The sequence below is a fragment of the Solanum pennellii genome, chromosome 7, assembly GCF_001406875.1.
Source record: "Solanum pennellii chromosome 7, SPENNV200".
NCBI lineage: Eukaryota > Viridiplantae > Streptophyta > Magnoliopsida > Solanales > Solanaceae > Solanum > Solanum pennellii.
The window spans coordinates 66,607,930-66,629,856 of NC_028643.1; the positions used below are offsets into that span (position 1 = coordinate 66,607,930).

The window sequence follows — 21,927 nt, forward strand, 5'->3', positions numbered from 1 at the left end:
ACGTACATATGTAATTGTATAATGTAATGGAAGTAACAGTATAAATATTTTTTATGTAAAATAATTGTATATCTATAACTCTGTCAGTATGCAAGAGTTTTGATTTGTATATGTATATAGATCATTTTTGAATATGTATAAATAGGGTTAAATTGATTTTATATAATTTTATTGTTTACTTTGATTATGTATAAAAATAATAATATGGTTTACTTTGTATAATGCTTAACATTAGGCATTCATTTAACCATTTCCAGAAGGTTGTATCTATAACTCTGTCAGTATACAAGTGTTTTGATTTGTATATGTATACTAATCATTTATGAATATGTATAAATAGGGTTAAATTATTTTTATATAATGCTATGATTTACTTTGATTATATATTACAAATAATGATATGGTTTACTTTGTATAATACTTAACATTAGGCCTTCATTCAACTATTTTCAGAAGGTTATATACAATGATGATTCATCCGCTTCGGACATTGAAACAAAAGGATATTTCAGTTTGAAATTACTGGACACTTCGACGAACTACTTGAAAAGTATAAAACATTGATATTAATGTATATATAATACAAATACATTAAGAAATGAAAATTGTTAATTACCAGAATTAGATCCAAAAGATGTCATGTATAACAAAATATTGAATGGACATGGAGGTCTATTCTTATGGGATCAGTAGTGGCTGGTCATCGACAATTGTTGATTGATGCATTATAATGCTTCTCATATGATTCAGACTTGGCTCAATATGATCCGATAACAATAATTGTTTTCGAAGTTGAATCAATCATAGGAACAATCTGTACTGGACATAATACGTTCTTTTTAACATCTGCAATGAAACTTCATGTTTTGAGAAAAAAAAAGTATAACTTACATAAATAGCTATAGTTTGAGGGTTATTAGATTGAGATAACTATATTTATCATATTTAAAAAAAATAGCTACATTTGTTTTAAAAAATGGCTAATTTTTTTTATAAAAAAATATAAAAATACATTGAAATTTAAATGTGACTGAAAATCCTATTTTCTAGCCCACTAATCTGGCACTTTCAAATTTTAACAGACCTTTCCTTGATAGGATTCTTATCAACATATAAAAAATTAAAGATATGCAATCTGTTCTTATACATTGTACTACCGAAAAAAATGGCAACGATCTGCGTTTTGATTCGCCATTCCAGAAAATGGAGCGATGAGAATTGTTATGTGGAATACAACATTGACGGGATTGTTTTGAAGGAATATGCTTCATATTCTGATTTAGTTAATGTGATTTCCGTACAATTGAACATTGATCTTACAAAGAAGTGTATGAAGATTAAATACACTATCAAAGGTGACGACACGCCTATGAAAATACGTAACGACATGGGTGTGCGCCTATATGTTCAGTTGAAAAAAATAAATACTCAAATTGGAGTATATCCTCTGTGTATTAGTATTTACGATATTGATATTGTCTATTCTGATTCTGGAGAAACTTCTATTGAAAGTGATGTGTTGCAACTTGAATACAATAAAGAATTAAATAGTGAGGATGATCCATTAGCAATTGTACCAGCATTTGGCGATCAAACTGTAGATGCATTTGATGTTGAAAATGATTTAATAATCACGAACAGATCGCAAAAGGAGATAATGGTGGATTAGATATACATGGATAAGTCGACATTGAAAGATGTGATGGAAAAATATTCAATCGAAAAAAGGTTTAAATTCTTGGTGGAGAGGTCAAACTCTATTAGGTAAATTGTGTTTAAATTTATTCATATTACGTTTATTTATATATGTTTGAAGAGGCAACTCAAAATTAAAACCAAACTATAAATGGTATTCGCAGCTATACTCTTGTATGCCAATCTAAAGAATGCACGTGGTTAATGAAAGCGTCAAGTATTAACAAGTCGAAAATGTTCAGAATTAGAGTTTTTAACTCTGAACATACATGTCCTTTAAAGGATGGGGTGCATTCAGATTGTCGTGCAACAAGTTCGTTGATTGGAGGAATAATAGCACCTAAATTGAGGAATCATAAGAGGAAGTACAGTCCAAATGATATTAAGGATGACATTAAGTTGGACTTGGGTATTGATATTAATTACATGTTGGCATGGCGATCAAAGGAGAAGGCATTAGAATCTATCATGGGGCAACCAGCTGCGTCTTACGGGAAGCTACCAGGATACTTGTATACGTTGGATAAGACGTATCCTGGTTCACATATACGAATGAAGAAAACACCTAATGACGAATTTTTGTATGTTTTTATAGCGTTGGATACTTTTATAAAGGGATTTGATCATTCAGACCAATTGTTGTTGTAGACGCCAGCCACCTCAAATCAGCATACACTGGTGCATTCGTATCAGCCAGCACTATGGATGGAGCAGGTATTTGGATACATACATACATTTTAATTTATTTTTACTTTTTTTTTATTCATCTATTTTTGTATATTATAATAGGGAATATATTATCTTTGGCATACGGAGTTATAGATTCGGAAAACGATGCTTCTTGGACATGGTTCTTTGAACAATTCAAAGAAGCATATGGAGAAAGAGAGAATATGTGTGTAGTATCTGACCGACATAATAGCATAATTAAGGATGTATCTATTGTATACAACAATGTCCAACATTACGCCTGCATATGGCACTTGTGGGCTAATGTATGTAAGAATTTTCGAAAAGCAAATGATCAATTGAGTGAAGTATTCTACACTATGGCAAAGGCATATACTCAAAGTGATTTTGATAAGCTAATGAAAAGGGTTGAGAGTTTGATGTAAGGGTTAAGAATTACTTGGAGATGGTTGGATATGAGAAGTGGGCAAGGTTGTATTCACCAGTTCCTCGTGGTTGGGTTATGATATCGAATATTGCAAAGTGCATCAATTCGACGTTAGTAGCAGCAAGAGAATTACCAATATTTGACTTTCTTGAACAAGTGAGATTGATGTTTGCTAGATGGAATTGCACAAATCGAACAAATGCATCACGCACATTCACACTACTTGGGAAGAAGTTTCAAGAGATGCTTTTTCTTAATGAATCAAAATCTGGGCGTATGATGGTATGTATATTGAAAAAAAAATTCTTGTTCAATGGATTGTGTATTCATTTATTTTAGTAATCAAAGATATTTGCTTTAATACTAAACTGTATAATTGAATTTCTGTATTGATTATAGGTTGCCCCGTCAACTGATTACGTTTATTCCGTAAGTGATGAAGGGAAGAGTTATATTGTATGCTTGGAAAAAAAGACTTTGTAGTTGCAACATGTTTCAAGTTGACGGTATACCGTGCTCACATGCGTGGAGTGTGTTGAATAAAAATCGCATGCTTCCGGAAGAATATTGTTTAGATTTTTATAAGCGAGGAACAATATTGAAAACATATAAAGTCCCTGTATATCCTCTCCCTGACAAAAGTGAATGGAACATACCTGAACACATTGCTACCGAAGTTGTGTTGCCACCAAAATTCAAGCGACCTCCAGGAAGGCCAAAAAAGCAACGTGAAAAGTCATTTAGTGAGCTGAGCAAAAGGAAGGGTACCAATTCTTGTAGTACATGTGGACAACAAGGTCATAATAGGCGTTCATGTCGAACTGCAACACGAAATGCATAGAAATTGTTATATGACACTATTAAATTGTTCTTATAGTTAAGTTTTGTTATATTGAATAAAGGAATGATGACTTATTAGCCTTTTGAATATTTTGAAATATTTGTTAAATAAGATATAATTGAATATTATGTAAATCTTAAACATGATACAAATTCTGCAATCAAATTCTTTGGTATAAGTGTATATGTATTTTGACATTGAGTCTCAATATGTAGACTATTAAAACTGTTTGTGGGCTCGCGTCATTATGTGCATGGATACCATGTTTATACATGTAAAAATGGGGTCACTTAATTTTTTACTTTTAATGTGAAAAAAAGTTGTGATACAAAAATATGTTATACTTCTTTTGTAGGAAATTGTTTTACATGGTCAAAAATATTGTTTATCCCTTCGTGTTGCAGCTGATAAGCCATTGAATAATTCACCGATGCCAAAGCCAAATCATGGCAAGTCATGATCATCTCATTAACTATGAAATAACACAGAAATAAATTTAAAACAACTAATGTGATCATATATGAATATAAAGAAAAGTTGATAATGTTTGACAAAAAACCAAAATATTAGTTTTAACCATAAGTTCAAAAAATAGAACTAGTACAAAATACAAATCAATCAGAACAAGTTGACTATTATCGATCCTTGCGGGTGTTACCATTCTTCTTGGCGGTGCCTCATTATCGCTATCAGCCCCGTCTTTCATCTTTTTCATTGCATATTCCCCACAAGAGTGCACCGTATCTGATGCGGTGTAACTTAGAATCAAGGTATTGAACTGGAATACCTTCACCCTCACTTAGGTACTCGGCAAATGCTAGAAAGTATATCCCGCAATCCCTGAAAATATACATTACTTTTTAAAATCTGATACTTTTTAGGAAAATTAAATGAAGAGACTTGTTTTATACTTACAAAAATCTGATCCTTGTTGAGGTATATCCTCCACATACGTCACTTCGTATGCGATGTGGTTATCTTCTGCATCATCTGAATCATTTCCAATCTCCATTGAAACATACATTGGCAGAAGCTGAGCAAGCTTTTGAATTTCTTCTCTAACATGATAGTTATGACCTGCTGCTCTGTATGAGTCATATACATAAATGTGTTTGTCAATTAATGACAAAACAGCCAACACCCAGTGATTTTTATGCTCCACGTTCACTGGTATGAACACATTGTCGATTCTATTCCATGGAATGACAGCCATCAACCTATATCCTTATATGTAATCACGTATGGCGCTTTCAACATTTGCAACACAAAAATTACTTCCAACTTGAGCATATTCAGCATAAATTTCAGAAATTTTTTACTTGAATATACAATCAACAGTAGTGTATCTGTAGCGACTATTGATGTTGTATTTACTTTTTTTACGCAAGTAATACAGGATCATATCAATATGCTGTAAACAATTAAAAAAAACAAATGTAGAAAATTAGCACATCTTAAAAATATGAACAATACTTATACTACTTTTTATGTTTAAATTCATATGTTTACCTCATCATTCAGCAGTTGTTTATCATAAGACAGAGAGTAGAACCAATTCTTGTTTGATATTCGATGAATGCCCAAATCCATATCAACCGCCAATTTTGTTTTTTAATTCTTATACGATCTTCACCGTGCATCCTTTTGATAACAAATAAAATTAATTAATATTTAAGTATATTATGTTTACAGAATCATCATATGAATATTATATATACTTACTTATTCATATGGCTAGCAAGAAGCCCTTCAGAAAGCCACATTTCGTAATCGTCAAAAAGATCATAATTCTATGGTCCTTGTATGAAGTCAGAAACAAAAGGATGTTTCTTTTCATAAGTTTTAACCACGTCATAAGAGCTACATGAAATATTTAGTATAAAGACACACAAATTGTAACAAACATATTTTCGCAAAAGATCATCTTTGAGCTGCATACTATTCATATGAATCTAGCTATTACTGTTACTTGTCATGTTCGATAAACAATTCTGCAACCACCACCAACAGCTAAACCTAAATCCAAAACTAGTTAAATACTGATCATTCATGTTACTCCATTTAGATTCTCTAGAATATCTCTGCAATTGTGGTACCTACTGAACTATATTATGTACTACTAATTATGGTACATAATGAACTATATCAAAATGCCAAACATCACATATATGTATTAGGCACTACGATTGTTATAGAATCATATATGTAAAAAAAAAAAAAAACTAGGAGGTGGCAGGTAAGACACTGAATAGGTTAAACATTGTTATTTACCAGATGATGATCCAATTTTTGTGGAGTAAGGAGAGCAATAAATCGATCAGAATGTATGATACTTTGAACTGACACGCGTGTATTATCATAAACGCCACCCTCTGGACGGACCACAACCTCAGAATGAACCACAACATTCTTTTTGGGATATATTGTGTCAATATCAGGTAACAAAGCATCAAGCAACTCAAATTGTGACTGAGGTTGTTGGATTCCGTCGTTCTGAATTACATTACCGTCTCCTGTCAATCGATTGGGATGTCTGATCGTTTGAACTGGCACGGGTGTAGTATCATAAACGACACCCTCTGGATGGACCACAACCTCTGAATGAACCACATCATTCTTTTTGGGATTGATTGCATCAATATCAGGTAACAAAGCATCTATCAACTCAAATTGTGACTGAGGTTGTTGGATGTCATGGTTCTGAAATACATTAATGTCGTTAAGCTGTTCATGTACCGTCAAAGGGTCTTGTATGTGTATCTGGACAGGCTGCAAATACTCCTTGACATTAACTTTGACATGTTCTTGAAGAACGAAATGAGGTGTCCGAACCTAACAATATTACAATAAAAACTATTATTTGTATTCTTTTAACATTTTTCACCTTTAACTACTAACTAATCAAAAAACAATTTATTCAAATAGTACCTCGTTTGCATCACAGTGAGGCTTATCCATAACATTTGATATCTGGTTGTCATCTTTCATCGGATTATTGTTCGACTAATTAGGTACATGACTTGGAGATTCAGTTGCATCTTCCTGCGTATTTTATCCATTAGAAAATGAGATTTGATAAGTAAGTAACTTGTATATGTAAATGTATTCTATTAATTTAACATTGTTATTATTAACCTGACGTGGTGCTCAGATTCACGACTGCTTCTGTTAAGTGCATCCTTAACTTGTCTAAAATTCCCCATTATAAACAATCGCAACTCCTTGAACTCATTATTGACCTGATTATTAAATAGAATGTAAGATTATATTGGAATACAATGTGAACTAAAAGAATAGAACAACTTGCATACATAATTCTTGAAGGATGCAAGATCTTGTCTCAGCAAACCAATTTCATCTGCCTTGGTATCTTGAGGTTCTTTCGAACTCCTTGGTGGTGTACGGTTAGCAGAATCATCAGGACAGTTATGCAACTCCTGTACTGATACATTATCCTCCAATGGATTTGAATCAGAATTTAAAGTTGTACTCTTTGCCTTACGACAACCATTCAATAGTGTGGGGCGTTTACCTTTCAACCTCGAACCTGCATGCAAATTGGACTTTTTGATCAATGTGGATCTTAAAACATATGCCTTCTGTTTACCTTTTACTTTATTGTGTGGCTTATGACTTGGAGGCTTTGAAGTGAAATCATCATCTTCGTCGTCATCTTTGTCACCAACATCTTGAAAGGTATTCTCTGTGATTGCATCACTTTTTGATTCAAGCTGATAAAATGCAATCTCCTTAAGTGAAGGTTCGATATTTTTTGAATTTTAACTGCGCACAAAATAATTATAATTAAAAAATATATTGAAATACAACAAAATCTATACTAATTGAATAATTAAAATACGTTAAATTACCGGATTGCCATTATCACTGAACATTCCTTCCATGAGGAATTCATAATGTATTCTGCTGTTTCTAGTCATCCAATTGACGATTCTGGGAATACGATTGCTCTTCTTTACAGCAATATTCGAATCAACCGCTGAACAACATTCATATATTCAAATTTGCATGGCTAGAGGCATACCATCAATTCTATAATACTTTTTCTTCTCATCCAATTTTTTGTTACGCTTTTGAGCAATTTGTAGAAAACATATTTCCCCCAGGGGTATTCATGGTACCGACCGCTCTCAACTAGATCAAAATGTATCCTTGGAATTGATGAGCTCTTCTTCTCGCCGGAATATATGAACGTACAAATAAAATACAGAATAGCGAATTTAACAGTATCATCATCATTGCCACCACCCCAAACCTTTTTTATACTTACTGATCAAATCCACTTTTGTAACAATACTTTTACCCTCAAAATACTGATTGATTAATCTGTTTGGCTTCCTTGTATCAAACAAAAAGTCATCTTTATTACCAAAGCAGTTCAACCCAGTAATGATAGCAAATTCTTTGATACCAAAACGGAGCGTGGTATGATTTATATGAAACAACAATTCATCAGGGGAACTGTCCTTTAATTCACATACCATGAAACACCTAAACATTTGTGGTTGCGCTCCACACACGTGCATTTTTGTATATGCTCCAAAACATGTATCTTTAAATTGATTGAATTGGGTCGCTGTAAGCTTCCCCTTTAAATATGTGACTATGTTATGGTTCACATAAACCTGCATGCGTGGGGGTTTAATTGGGCGAGCCAATACATGGAATCTGATACCCTGTAATTATAAAAGATAACACATTCAAAAAAGGAAAAACTACTAATAAACTTTCTTGGTATATACTCAACGTAACCTTTGCTGTTCGACTTACATTACATTATAACACATGTACAAAAAGCTTTAATGTTCTTTTCTGACTTATTGTACGTTATCTTGATATTTCTTACAATATACACTAATTTTTACATGCAACGTGCATACATTACATCTGCCTACATTCACACAAAAAGCTCTCATACAAAATGTATTCACTCATGTACCTTTTACAAAACTAAATGCATATATATCTAAACTACAGTTACCACCATTCAACAACATTACTACTATATCATGATTAAAAACTATATTCATTTAAGTAAATTTTACAAATCAAAAGATATATACTCCACATGATCTTTCTTAATAGAATTAAAGTACACTGCATGTACATATGCAAAAATTATTCGAAAAAATTAAAAAAATTAAAAATGTACATACCTTTAATTCTTCACTGACTTCGTCTTGTTCTTCATTAACTGCATGTTCTCCAATCATGTCGGAAACTACATTTTTTACTTTCCTCCTCTTGTAACAATTTTTTCAATCGCTTTCACCGTTGACCCTACTTTTCTTTTTGAAGGAGACCTTACTATTTCATCTTTCGACTTCTTATGTAATTCCATCGCAGCAGTATATCCTGAAATTTGTGTTTTAATCTGAGTTATACTTAGATCAAAAGATGGTATTTCAACCATGAAATTTTCGATATATTTTGTACCTCTTGTGATTATCCTTGTGGTATTTCGTTTAGACATTATATTCAACAACCCAGATCCTAAAAAATTATAAACAAATAAATATTAAAGAATTTAACCTAATAAAAATTGAAGAAACCTGCATGATCTAAACAACATAAATATCTCCGAAAATCAAGAAATGTTGCGTATTTGATTTGAAAAATACAAACCTAATTTCGTGGGAGCTTGATAGAGATTTAATTGATTAAGAATTTTATGGTAAATCTGATTTTGGGAGGATTTGGGAGATAAGTTTAAAGCTGTAAAATGGGTTTCTTGGAATTAACGTGAAAATAGGCTTCTTTAATTCCAATAGGCGTGCTGTAGATAATAGAGAGAGAAACATCCATAATATCTGTGCACAATTATTATGGAAGGAAGAGAAACGTTAAAATAGAAACATAATTAATATAGGAGTAGATTATAGAGAGAGAAACGTGAGGCGTGCATGCACAATTATTATGGAAGGAATATAAACGTGAAATTAGGGGCATATACTATATTTTTTAGGATAATATATTTATTTGCTATTTATTAATTAAATATAGTCATAAAATAAAAATTTAAGGAAGTATAGCTATATTATTTTAATATAAAATATAGTTTGCCATTTTATGTAGTTTTTCCAAAAATAAACATAAGCCAGCAATATATATACAAACGAAATAAATAAATTAAAAAAAAACGATTTAGGTGGTTACCTGCAAAAGTGAAAATACAATTAGGAGGGAGAGAACAAAGTTCAAAATAAAAGTGAGTGAGTGAATTTAGGAGAAAGTTAGGGAAACGGAGAGAATAGAGATAAACTTTGATTTGTATAAATGTTTATACAACGAAAGAGAAGGTGATTTGATTCGATATACAAATAGTAGGTGGGTCCCTTATTTAATGACAAAATTTCTAAAACTGTATTCATTCAAAGTAATTAAATTAAACTATACCCATGCTGAATAATAACATAGTAATGTTTGCCATTCCACGTAATTTTCCCATTTTATTTTTATTATTTTTTTAATAGCAACAATTTTACGTTAATTTTTTTAAAAGTTTTTAGATATTTACCAATTTAAAATTTTTAATTTTTTTTAAGTAAATCGCTGTCAGCGCAGCGATTTACCAATTTTTTTTAAGATATAAATAAGTCGCTACACTGACAGCGATTTATGAAAGTTTTTTTTTTTTTTTTAAATAAGTCATTATTAAATTGTCATTGTTTCTTTCAAATGTCCCTACCCGTATTCTAATATTTATTTTAATTTTTAGTATTTTTTATTTAATAAGAAAAAACTCAATTTAAATAATGTGATCACAATATTTATTATTATTAAAATTCTTTTTCTTCAATGAAGACTCTAAGAAGCAGCCAAAAACAGATTCTTTTTCAACCCCTCTTTTTAAAAATTAAAAAAAAATAAAGAAAAATTTAATAAGTCTCTGCCAGTGCAATGACTTATTTAAAAAAGTTTTAAATTTTTTTTTGTAAATCGCTGCGCTGACAGCGATTCACTTAAAAATTAAAACAAAAAAAATTATAAATCGATAAATCGCTAAAAAGAATTTTAAAAAAATTTAACGTAAAATTGCTGTCTTTGCAACGATTTAAGCGATTTATTAAAAAATAATAATAAAAAAATGATAAGGCAAATCGCTGCCAAAGGCCGGATTTGGTTTAAATTATTTTTTTTTTGAAAAAAGCAAATTGTACAAATCGCTCCTATATAGCAGCGATTTGCCTTACCGTATTGATTTAAAAAAATTTATATACCGTTTTGAAATTTTTATTAATTTTTTTCACTCTTTAGACTTCGGACTCGAGAAAATTCACTACAGCTCAATCAAGTGCTTTTTTAAATACAATTTCATAAATTTTATATAATTACAATAAATAACTGAATATGCTCTTATACTTATGTGCGTTTGATCTAAATATATTCTCGATTAGATTCATATGATAGGAGGACCTTTACGGCTCAATAAAGTAACTTTAGGAGCATAAATAAGACAAATTATCAACATAGGGAAATATGGTGAATTTCACCTACTTTTAACCTTTTTGGTATATTTTTCTTATTTTGAACACGTTCAATTTTAGGCTAAAGATCTGGCATTAAACTATTTATACTTGAGACTTAATTCTTTTCTATTTTTATGGAGACAAAAATCCAACCACTTTACAGGCAGGAAAATAATGAAAACTAAACAGGTTGGTTATCTTATTTTAGTATGATTAGGTAGCCTTTTTCATCATTACAAGTTTACAACCATGACATGTCAAGCTTTACTCATACAGATCAATATCATCTAACAACTAATCCTTACACGAATGGGTTGCGGCAATTCAAATTTAATCGAGCTCCAAATGCAAACCAAAAAACAAATCCATTAAACAACTCTTTGTTGGTTTCCCTTTTGAGACTCCATTCAAGAAGGAAAGAACTTCAAAAAAATGAGGGTCATATACCAATATATTTGGTCAAAATGATGCTAGACGCCTGCCTCTCCTTCGGAAAGACCTTATTGTTTTCCTAATATGACCAAATGTCTCATTGCTAAAGCAGTTACTGAATACAACAACACAAAATAGACGCGGAGTGACACGTGATGTCTTACAAATATTGATAGTTCCTCCAATGAAGGAATGCTTAGAGAAATGATATGTAACGCCGATTAACAAAGATACATTTGGTACAGCATTAGCTTCATCTTAGATTTTGCTTGGTAGATTTTCAACTTCTTGAAGAAACTGATCCCACGTCGAGTACAAGATCAGGTGAAGGACTATAAAGGTCACACTCCTTTGGTAGCTCACTCTTGCTTCTTCCATTTGTTTGATTACTCTTTGATACATCAGCTTCCCTCCCACTTTCACATTTGAGTGGGTTTGCTTTAGCTTCATACAATGTGACACTGCCACCTCCAGTCATAAGAATTGCATCTTCACCTTTATCTTGTGGTTGAAGGCCTTCAAGTATTTCAACAACTTGACTCATGACAGGCCTTCCCTTTGGGTTTTGACTTAGGCATTGATAGGCTAGATTAGCAACTTTCAAAGCAGTTTTAGAGGAGTATTGACCGTCCAGTCTGGGGTCAATTATCCTGAAAAGCTTCTTGCCATGATTCAAGAGAGGCCGAGCAAACTCTACAAGGTTATGCTCCCGGCTAGGTTTACTTTTGTCCATTGCTCTCCTTCCAATGAGCATTTCAAGCAAAACAACGCCAAAACCATAAACATCACTTCTGGCTGTTAAATGTCCTGAATAATGCAATTAAACATCTTAGTTCACAGCATCAGGTGGTAGCGATGCCTATTCAAAGTAAACGATAACCAGTAAGGTGTATATAACATTTTGGTCTTTGGCTGCATAAACAAGATGCTCTGGTTTATGTAGAAGAATTTTAATACTCGAGTCTTCAAATCTTTTTCTTTGAACAGCTACAGAAGGCAAATGGATGTGCTATAAGTGTTTAAGAAGATAGTCAAAACATCAAATCACTCATTTTTTAAAGGTTGAGGAGAAATTGGGCATAAATGGGTCTAACCATCGTTCTTTGCTAGGCTCAGAAGTTACTTTACTACTGTATCTCATAAGCATTTATTCTGTGCTTGCCTGATTTGTGCAACAAGCAACCACAGGACTTACCGGTCATGACATACTCTGGAGCAGCATAGCCATAAGTGCCCATCACACGAGTTGATACATGTGTTTGATCTCCCATGGGCCCATCTTTTGCAAGTCCAAAGTCAGAAAGCTTTGCGTTAAATTCCTGCATCAAAATTTAAACAAAGGCAAAGATGGTATAGAACTTATAATCTCTTCTTAGAAAGTTGTAAATACCAGTTTTCTAGGTCTCTTTTAACAAATGAACCTGAAGAACATAAACACAGAAAGAGGCTTTGAAAGAAAAAAATACATCATGAAAAAGACAACTCACCGCATCCAACAAAATGTTTGACGTCTTGAAGTCCCTATATATTATAGGCCTTTCAGCCCCATGAAGAAAAGCAAGCCCTTTAGCAGCATCCAAAGCAATTCTCATTCTTCTTGACCAAGATAGAGTAGCACACACTCCTACAACACAAGCCATAGTTGAAGAGAGGAAGAGAAAATTTTCATAGAGAACAAACTACTGAAAATACAGACCAGTTAAATAAGGATTTGGAAAGAAAGAACATTATTCACGAAATATATCTTAATTTCTATAAGTTCGGTGACACTGCACAGATAGGTGCATTGTCTTCATCATGATTATATAGAACTAGTTCAAAATTTTAAAATCTCTCTGAGAGTTTAGGAAGTAAATCCAAAATTCATGAGTGCCTGTTGTTTCTTTGTGTTCTAGAATGGACATTAGTCTTATTACCCTTTATCAACAGGGACTGACATGGATACTGAGTACTCACTTGGGAAAAGGTGCTTTTCTAGGCTGCCAGATGCCATATATTCATAAACCAACAGTCTATGGTAATCCTCACAGCAATACCCTATCAGCTTCACCAGATTCGGATGTCGAATATGCCCCAAGTAATTCACCTCTGCCTGCATGTAAATGAGTTAAATAAAAGATTGATATGCCATTGAACAACAGAGTCGCTGAATTGGCTGCACATTCAAGAAAATTATCGTAGTAGAACTTGCACCTGAGTGATTGTGGCAAGTCTGGATCATAAGACAATTTTTTTCGTCAAACAGCAGACTAAAAAGTACACGACCTTTACATGTCTTTCCACACTCCCAAATGCATCACTATTAATTTGTATGCGGTTGAGATGTAAGATATATTAATTGACATCAAAGAATTGATTGACAACAAAATATTTGGTCTTTATATCACAAAGGAAAAAAAGAAAACGTTGGACCACAAGTCAAATCCACTGAAGCATCTTGAAAAACACTACTTGTTTGAGTAGCTAGAGAAATAGACAAAGGCGATTGGCACAGAGATAAGAGACAAGTGGAAACAAAGAAAGAAATTTTGTGAAAAGAATTTATTAAAAGACAAGAAGCAACCAAAAAACATGAGAAAAAACACAACAATTGAACCAGAATGATACAACTGCTTATAATTTACAATCAGAAAACTGGAGAACTGACCTCTTTATATCGAATATTGGAGAAAGAGAAAGACACAAGGGCACTTCTGAACACAGTTAAGTTGCATCATACAAAAATATGTAAGTTTCTTTTATTGTTCAATGGTTTACACGATTGTCCATGAAGCCAACATACAGGGTATGTTAGGTACGGAGGAAAACATTTTGAGAAAAAATTACTTCCCTAATGGAAGTATTGAAAACAAGTTACTAGTGGCATTCCACATTGATATTGCACCCCCACCCCCATCCCCGCACAAATACCCACCCTTCCCTTCCAACACACCTCATCTTCATCCCACACCCTCTACCCTCCACCTCCACCTCTTAGTATATGTCTAGATTATATACAAATGCTTTTAGGATAATATTTTTTTGCTTGCATACCGAACACAAAGAAAATAAATAAGAAACCCATTTAGTTTCCTAGAAAGCATTTTGTAAGAAAAATATTTCCATCATACTGAACACACCCTCAGTTTACACAGTTCCATATAAGTTATAAACATTCAGTCTTAGTAAAATAACACGGAAAGATCATGTCGTTCAGGAGATCTGTTAACATAAATGTTTTGGATTAGACAACACAATTGTACCTCAAAAGCTGAACAGCAGCATGATATTACAACTCACAGCACAATACAAAGCCACATGCCCACAATCAAGTCACTGTTATGCTTCAAAATAGTAATCTGAGGAATCTATCCTAAACTTGGTGATTTCATCTAGTTTCTGGAGACGTATCAGGCAGTATATGTTTTATAGAACTATCTATATACTTCTCTTTTCACCTTATGCCATGTTCCCATGTTAGCTTTTTATGCTAGGATATCATCAGAACGTAAATAATGGAAAACAGCAGCAGTATTTTACAATTTTCATGTCAACCCCCCATTTTGGTAGTGTCAGTGTTCAAAAATTATGTAAAGTTGATGCAAGAAACGGATATGCTGATTTTATTGGTTCAAAGATTTTAACAATATCCTTTTACTAATCTAATGACACTCAGAATTCCAAATTTCAATTCTACAGAGACTGCAAATTAGTATAATGGTGTTTAATAGTCAATAATCTGAAATCCTACCAGCCACTCTCTGTCGCCCTGAAGACTTTCTGGATCAAGCTCCTTAATGGCAACATATGTGGGCTTGTATCCTGGTCTGACATTTTCATCAATAACTCCTTTGTAGACAATGCCAAACCCACCCTCTCCGAGTACCTTATCTGGTCGAAAGTGCTTTGTAGACAACTTCATCTCTTCATATGTGAAGATATCAAGGTCGCTACTCCCAGGATTCTGCCGCAGGTCCTTGACATTTTTGGGAATCACCACAATGCTGTTTGCCTTTTCGGGGTCATGAGCATGAAGATTTGCATTCTGGGGAATTACAGGATTTGACCTGGGATATGCACCAACTCCATGGCCAACTGGAAGTAAAAGTAAAAACAGAAGCCGTCAATTATCATATTCACATTAGATTCTCTTCAAGATAAGATACAATTTTTACTCAATTACTTTGCAGTTAGGAGATCCCATGTTCCAAAAGCTGTAAAAGCCTTCTCTTTTTTTACATCAGATAGTATCATTCATGACATTTGCAGAGATTCTCATTTAGCCAACAGCTATTATAGTCTAAGATGGAATGACAGCTTAGTAAACTGTCAGTTTTACCCTTTAAATCACCATGAAGTTTCACATCTCAAGGTCTTCGGGTAAGTAAAAGGTCAAAGTAATTTCCCTGATCAAAAGATGTAGGGCAATTGTGATTCAAGTTCAGAGGCAATGCCATCGAATTTAGAGCCATAGGCTCTACTTAATCGATAATTCTCAAATGGTTACTGACATCCAAATTCCAATCAGACTGGCACCTTCCATATTTGGCAATCAGAGGGCCTTAACCATTTCGAGATTAGCAACAACGGTAATACCAATAATAGTACTCCCTCGTCCAGTTTCAAAAATCAAGATAATTTATCACTTAGAGCGATATAGTAAAATTGCCATTGGTATGCCAAGTCAATACTAGACAAGTAAAAACGAAGGGAGGGAGTAACTTCACTATACTCTTGAAGTTCCATAAGCAGCATCACAATTCACAACAAAAACAGATCAATGCACAATTTTCCATTTACACAACAATTGATCTTAATCAATGGATCCATCACACATATATGTTTTATAGTCACTGAACAATTTAAACTTGCATTCTATAACAAAACTATCAAAACCACAAAAAAAAAAAAACCTGGCTTGTTATGTGGTCGCGGTTCTGATTCATCTTCTTCAATACTAAAACAAGAACCCATGAAATCTGTCCTTAACAACAGATTTGCATTTCATTTACCCAAAAATAACTTAAAGATAGGATCTTTATGCACTAAAAATCCTTTCTTTTTCCTTAAAACAGTTTACTAAGTTGTCACTCTCAATTGCCAACAGAATCTGAAATGGGTAACAGGAAACTTGATAAATATTGCAAGAATCCGATCTGGGTCGGTGGGGATATTCCAAGAAATGTGAAGGAAACAGAAAAAAATCTTGTAGAAAATGTATGTAATGCAGAGAAGAAGAAGAAGGAAGAGTCTAAACAAGTGGAACCACTAAATTCATTTTAATTTTTTGGGGTTTTTTTTGAGAGTATATTTAGGAGGTGTTTGATCTGATTATTCATTCAGTCAAGTGTTTTGGTAGGAAGATAATTCCAAAGGTAACAGCTGGAGTCTAACTTTACTTTGGTTGGACTTTGAATCCTTGAGGGTCCTTCTACCTTTTCATAATGTTTTCCCAAATTGCCCTTTTCATTTACTCATCCGAAGTTAGAAATTTGAAAATTTGAGTTTTTAAAAAATTGTGACTTTTATGTTTAAAGTTATGTCTACGTGTATTTTACTTGAAAATAATTAAAGTTTTGTAAGAGTGTGAGTAAATTAGTTTTTGGAACTTGAAAATTTATGAAGATTGATTGTTAAACGGCTATTTGATGAAAATCAATTTTCAAAATCAGATTCACTATCCATGATCAAGCACTAGTTTATTCTATTTGTTTTATATGGAAATTTTTATGGAGAGATATACAAAATTAGGCCCTAGTTATCCGTCTTAGTCAAAGAAAGCAATAATTTTTTTTAAAAAAAAATACATGTATAAATACGATAAAAATATATCATTGATACACAGAAAATATACCTTTATATTATTGTAGTATGTTTTAATGGTCAATAAATTGTACTGAGAATCATGAGATCTCACATTTAATTTTTAAAAGAGACCAAAATCGTACTAAGCAGTTTCTTTTCATTTGTCTTAATTCTGATAAGTAGAGTGACTTGATTGATACCTATTGTTGATAGGAGGTGACAAGTATCTTGTAGAATTAAATTATATGTGCGCAAACTAATTCAAACACCCCAATTAATATCACATAAAAACATACAAATGGCATACACAAAATATACAATTATGCTGTTGTATGTCTTTTGTACGTGAAATGGTATATATTTTATGTATCATTGTATATCTAATAATAGAATGAACATACAAATAATATACACCCAATGTATAACTATTCTGCAACTTGAAAAATTGATATACCCGCCATTAAAAATCACCATAACCATCATTCATTATCGAAGAAAGAAGAAGAAATATGACCACAACAAAAAATGACCTATTAGCATCACTATGTAATTTTGATTAACGTTAACATTTTATATTTCAAATTTATTTGGGACTACTACTACAAATTTTAAGTTCATAATAGCTTGAAAATTGATTGCATACAAGTAACATTTGACGGAAATCACATGACAGCCTTAGAAAGTCAATTCTTCAAAAAGACACTTCTCATAAACAAAAAGAAAAAAAAATACTAATGGCTAAGTAAGTTCAAACGCTCACCACGTGAATAACGAAACAAAATGCATGAAAAATCTATCTCTCAAAGACATATCTATACGCCCCAAAACATTCTAATCAATTCATACTCTTGCTTTTTATTTATCTCATTTACTCATCGTAGCATCTCATGGTAAACAGACTAAAAATACAGAATTAAATTAAGATGCATGGTCTGACCTCATATAACATAAGGTCTAATGTCTCAAAGACTTAAATCTAATTAGGAATTATTTTCTTCCTTGCACTACAACCACATGAAGATTTCCTTCGACAAAATACATTTTACGTGAAATTCATTTGGATTTAGAAATTAGAACTAAAAGATCATAAAGAAAATTATTATACGATTACACTTAGCTTCTCAAATTTTAATGATAGAAATATAACCTTGCAAATAATTAATATTATGTGAATAATATTAGTTGAAAGTCGAAAAAAAAAGTATTTTAAAGTAAAGTTGCAAAATAGTCTTAATATATTTGGAAATAGTTGTGTCAAGACATGACGCATACTCGGAGAAGGAAAAACTTAGAAAGTTTTAAATTTTAATAGGGGAAAATCATTATTTTTATACTCTTTAAAACTAAATTTTCAAACTTTAAATTCTTTATTTTAAATTGAAGTAGAAACAATTGATCAAATGAAGAAAAATAAAATTGTGTCGCAAATAATATTTGAATTTAAAGTTTTAAAAAGAGTATCTCCATGGGCGGATCAATTAAGGCCCGTGGGGTGCCACGCCACCCACGAGTTTCGTCGGAAACTCTATTTATATGTTTGTATTTATATATAATATATGTATAAATGATAAACGTGTCACCCACAAAACAAAAGTAATCTTTAGTGCAGTGGTAGACCATCTACTTGATGGGTCTTAGTTCGCGGGATTGATTTCAGCTAGGCAGCGTTGTTTTTTTTCAACTGCAGAAAGCGTTTTTTTTAAACCACATAAGGCACGTTTTCTTTTGTTTTTTGATTTTTTTTACTTATTATTAAGTACTAATCAATAATTACCTTTTAACTAATTTAATTTAATTTTTTGACCTTTTTTTATAAGATTAAATATATGATAAAAAGAGTCTCTTCACCGTTGAAATCCTGACTCTTATTTAAACTTTTGAACAACAAAAAAATGTTATTAATTAAAGCTTCAGCCTTCCGTTCATCGACCAATCATGCTCTCTCATTCAGCCACAAGACGAATAATTCTGTCTGAATCTAAAATTGATTTGATCAGTGAGTCTACTGAGCATTAGAGACGAATCCAAGATTTAAAGATTTTGATGCACCAATACTACCTTAATTTAGGTAGTTAATAAAACTTTTACTATAATTAACGAATAATTGTAGTATTTGATTAGTAACTAATGGCTAAAATATTATTTATCAGCTAAACTTAAAATAAAAATAATGAAATAAAACTAAATCGTATTTCCACGAGTAGTTCCTCTAACTTATACCAACTAAACAAGGGCACCCCTTCGCTTCTTATGGGTGCACTATTGATTATATCCTACTTTATGTGAGTTTTTCACGATAGATATACATATATACACGTGATTCTTTTTTTAGGTTAACTGATGCACGTGCACCCCTATCAAATCATGTGGGTCCGCCTCTGCTTGGCACCCAGTAACTCTAAATCCTAGATCTGTCTCTGAGTATCTCGTACTTTATATATATATATATATATATACATGAATTTATTTTAAAAAAGTTAAAAGAACGATCTACGAATAAAATAATACTTCAAATTTTATTCAAATCAAAATTTTAATTTTGAAATTGGAATAATGAACCAACATATAAATAAATATTGATATTCAAGAAGTATTTTGGTTGAAGTTATGTCTAAACTCGAAAAGCTAATTGAACTCATGAACAAACGGTTATACTAAGGTCTGTCTATCCAAGAATGATTAGTAATTTTTTGGAAATTGTTACAATTTTTGGCAATTCAATTTTTTTTGGCTGAATGGTAATCATAATTTGCATTTCAAATCACTCACAAAAATTTAAAATAATTCCAGTTAGTATTCCTATTAAGCATATTTCAGAAATAATTGTTCTACCTTTACAAGATAATGAAAAAAATATGCATATACATTAAATTGTTTTTTTTTAAATAATTCAACAATCTGTCTTACTTATCAAAATATAGGTCTAAAGAAACAATAAAGTATTTTATAAGTCTTATTTTTATTTCAAAATTATGATACACTTAAAAAAAAAAAAAAGATGCTTCCATTTTAGAAGCTTCTGATTTCCCAGTTCCCACCTCTACCTCACTAGAGCAAATCAGACCCAAATCGTAGGATTTCACTGAATCTGTTATTATTAACTTATAATAAATAAACATTATTTTTATTTTTCAAATATTATTTTTAACTTAAAAATAAATATAGGTTTTTTAAAAATATATTATCTCTTAACACAATTCTAAATAAATATTATTCTTTAAGAAAAAAAATCACAATTCTTATGTCTAAAACACTAACTAAAATACATATAAAAGCAAATTTGACCTTTTCAAAGGCATGAAACGTGTAATATTTTTCTTATAATTATTATTATGTCATGTATGTGATCTTAAATAGTCCACACGTTTCGAGTCAGCAGCACACGGTTACGTCCTTTATTTTAATTAAAAAATAAAGTCTCATTTTTGAATTTCAATATTAAAAGACAAACTCTCTCTTTCCACAGCTTATTTGTTTTAAAATAAAAGAAAAAAGATATGAAAAATATCTTAATTTTGATCGGAATTATTATTACGTTATCAACTTTAATAAGATTTTTCACCCCTTATATTTTTTAAAGTGTATTTTAAAGATATATATATATGCCCATGTAGAGACATTACTATTTAAAATAATATATTATTTAGGAGAAGCAACAGAAGGGTTTGACCTGTCGGCAAGCAAGTAAAGGGGAATTGAAGGTAAAAATCACAATGGATGACATTAGGGATGAGGTGGAATACGGTAGTGATATGCTATGTACTAGGATCTAATCCTCTACAATCAGTCATGGAGGGATATTTTAACAGAATATGGAAGGGAATGTGGATAGATAAAATTGTGCAGGACAATAAAGGGGTGTTTCTGGTTAGATTTCACTGTCGTGAGAGTAGAAGCAAGGCTGTGGAAAGTGGAGTACAAATGTTTGATAGGAAGCCAATAGTGGTGAAGCCATGGAGACCAGAGATAGAGCTAAACAAGGAAATAATAGGGAAAGTGTCAATATGGATTAAGTTAGTAGGTTTGGACATCAAGTATTGGGGGAAGAATGCACTCCCCAAGATAGCTGGATTAGTGGGTAACCCGTTAAAGGCGAATACAGCAACAACAAACAAGTTGCGATTAACATATGCTAGAGTTTTGGTAGAGATGCCATTGAACAAGGAATACCCATCTGGGATAATGTTTAAGAATGAGATTGGGAAAATTGTAGAATGTAAGGTAGAATATGAATGGAAGCCAGTTTGGTGCACTAAATGTAAGAACTATGGGCATGAGTTGAAGGAGTGTAGAAGACAACAAAAAGAGGTAGGTACATATCATAATAAGGGCAATGTAGATGATGGTAACCAAAGAGGGAAGAAAATCCAAGAAGATCCAGTGGTAGACAAAACAAGAAATGGAAAGGAGGATAGAGTTGAAACATTTCAGAAAGTAACATCACCGGGAAGAAGGATCCTACATTCACCAGGGACAACAATATTAACAGGAAATAATTATGAGGTGCTCAACAAGCAGCAGGGAGAACATAATCATCAAGAATTGAGGATAGAGGAGAACATAATGAGGTC

The 21,927-nt window shown here is 32.1% G+C and overlaps 2 protein-coding genes, 1 long non-coding RNA gene and 1 pseudogene across 3 annotated transcripts; all 4 read right to left on the bottom strand.

Annotated features, from left to right (window-relative positions):
- Nucleotides 1–4,276: 4,276 nt before the first annotated feature.
- Nucleotides 4,277–5,282, bottom strand: LOC114078086. Its single transcript, XR_003579629.1, has 3 exons — nt 5,163–5,282; nt 4,569–5,064; nt 4,277–4,493 (listed from the first exon to the last, which is right to left on the bottom strand). It is a non-coding gene; the product is annotated as an uncharacterized LOC114078086 (long non-coding RNA).
- A 624-nt stretch (nt 5,283–5,906) lies between these two features.
- On the bottom strand, nt 5,907–6,897 carry LOC114078027. Its single transcript, XM_027918527.1, has 3 exons — nt 6,789–6,897; nt 6,582–6,695; nt 5,907–6,485 (listed from the first exon to the last, which is right to left on the bottom strand). The coding sequence occupies exons 2-3, from the start codon at nt 6,639–6,641 to the stop codon at nt 5,907–5,909; spliced, it is 639 nt and encodes a 212-aa protein (XP_027774328.1). The 5' UTR covers nt 6,642–6,695; nt 6,789–6,897.
- LOC114078028 lies at nt 6,657–8,884 on the bottom strand (annotated as a pseudogene).
- A 2,602-nt stretch (nt 8,885–11,486) lies between these two features.
- Nucleotides 11,487–16,917, bottom strand: LOC107026511 (probable serine/threonine-protein kinase PBL17). The gene is made up of 6 exons (XM_015227503.1): nt 16,465–16,917; nt 15,303–15,646; nt 13,529–13,664; nt 13,060–13,196; nt 12,768–12,891; nt 11,487–12,379 (listed from the first exon to the last, which is right to left on the bottom strand). The coding sequence occupies exons 1-6, from the start codon at nt 16,523–16,525 to the stop codon at nt 11,853–11,855; spliced, it is 1,329 nt and encodes a 442-aa protein (XP_015082989.1). The 5' UTR covers nt 16,526–16,917; the 3' UTR covers nt 11,487–11,852.
- Between the last annotated feature and the right edge of the window lie 5,010 nt (nt 16,918–21,927).

Bases quoted from the DNA above. Each gene is read 5' to 3' on its own strand.
- LOC114078027 (XM_027918527.1), bottom strand. From the start codon at position 6,641: ATGAAAGATGACAACCAGATATCAAATGTTATGGATAAGCCTCACTGT. The intron at 6,486-6,581 runs GTACTATTTGAA...TAATATTGTTAG, and splicing joins CTCACTGTGATGCAAACGAG to GTTCGGACACCTCATTTCGT.
- LOC107026511 (XM_015227503.1), bottom strand. From the start codon at position 16,525: ATGGGTTCTTGTTTTAGTATTGAAGAAGATGAATCAGAACCGCGACCA. The intron at 15,647-16,464 runs GTTTTTTTTTTT...TTTTACTTCCAG, and splicing joins GCGACCACATAACAAGCCAG to TTGGCCATGGAGTTGGTGCA. The intron at 12,892-13,059 runs GTGAGTTGTCTT...ATTTTGATGCAG, and splicing joins CAAACATTTTGTTGGATGCG to GAATTTAACGCAAAGCTTTC.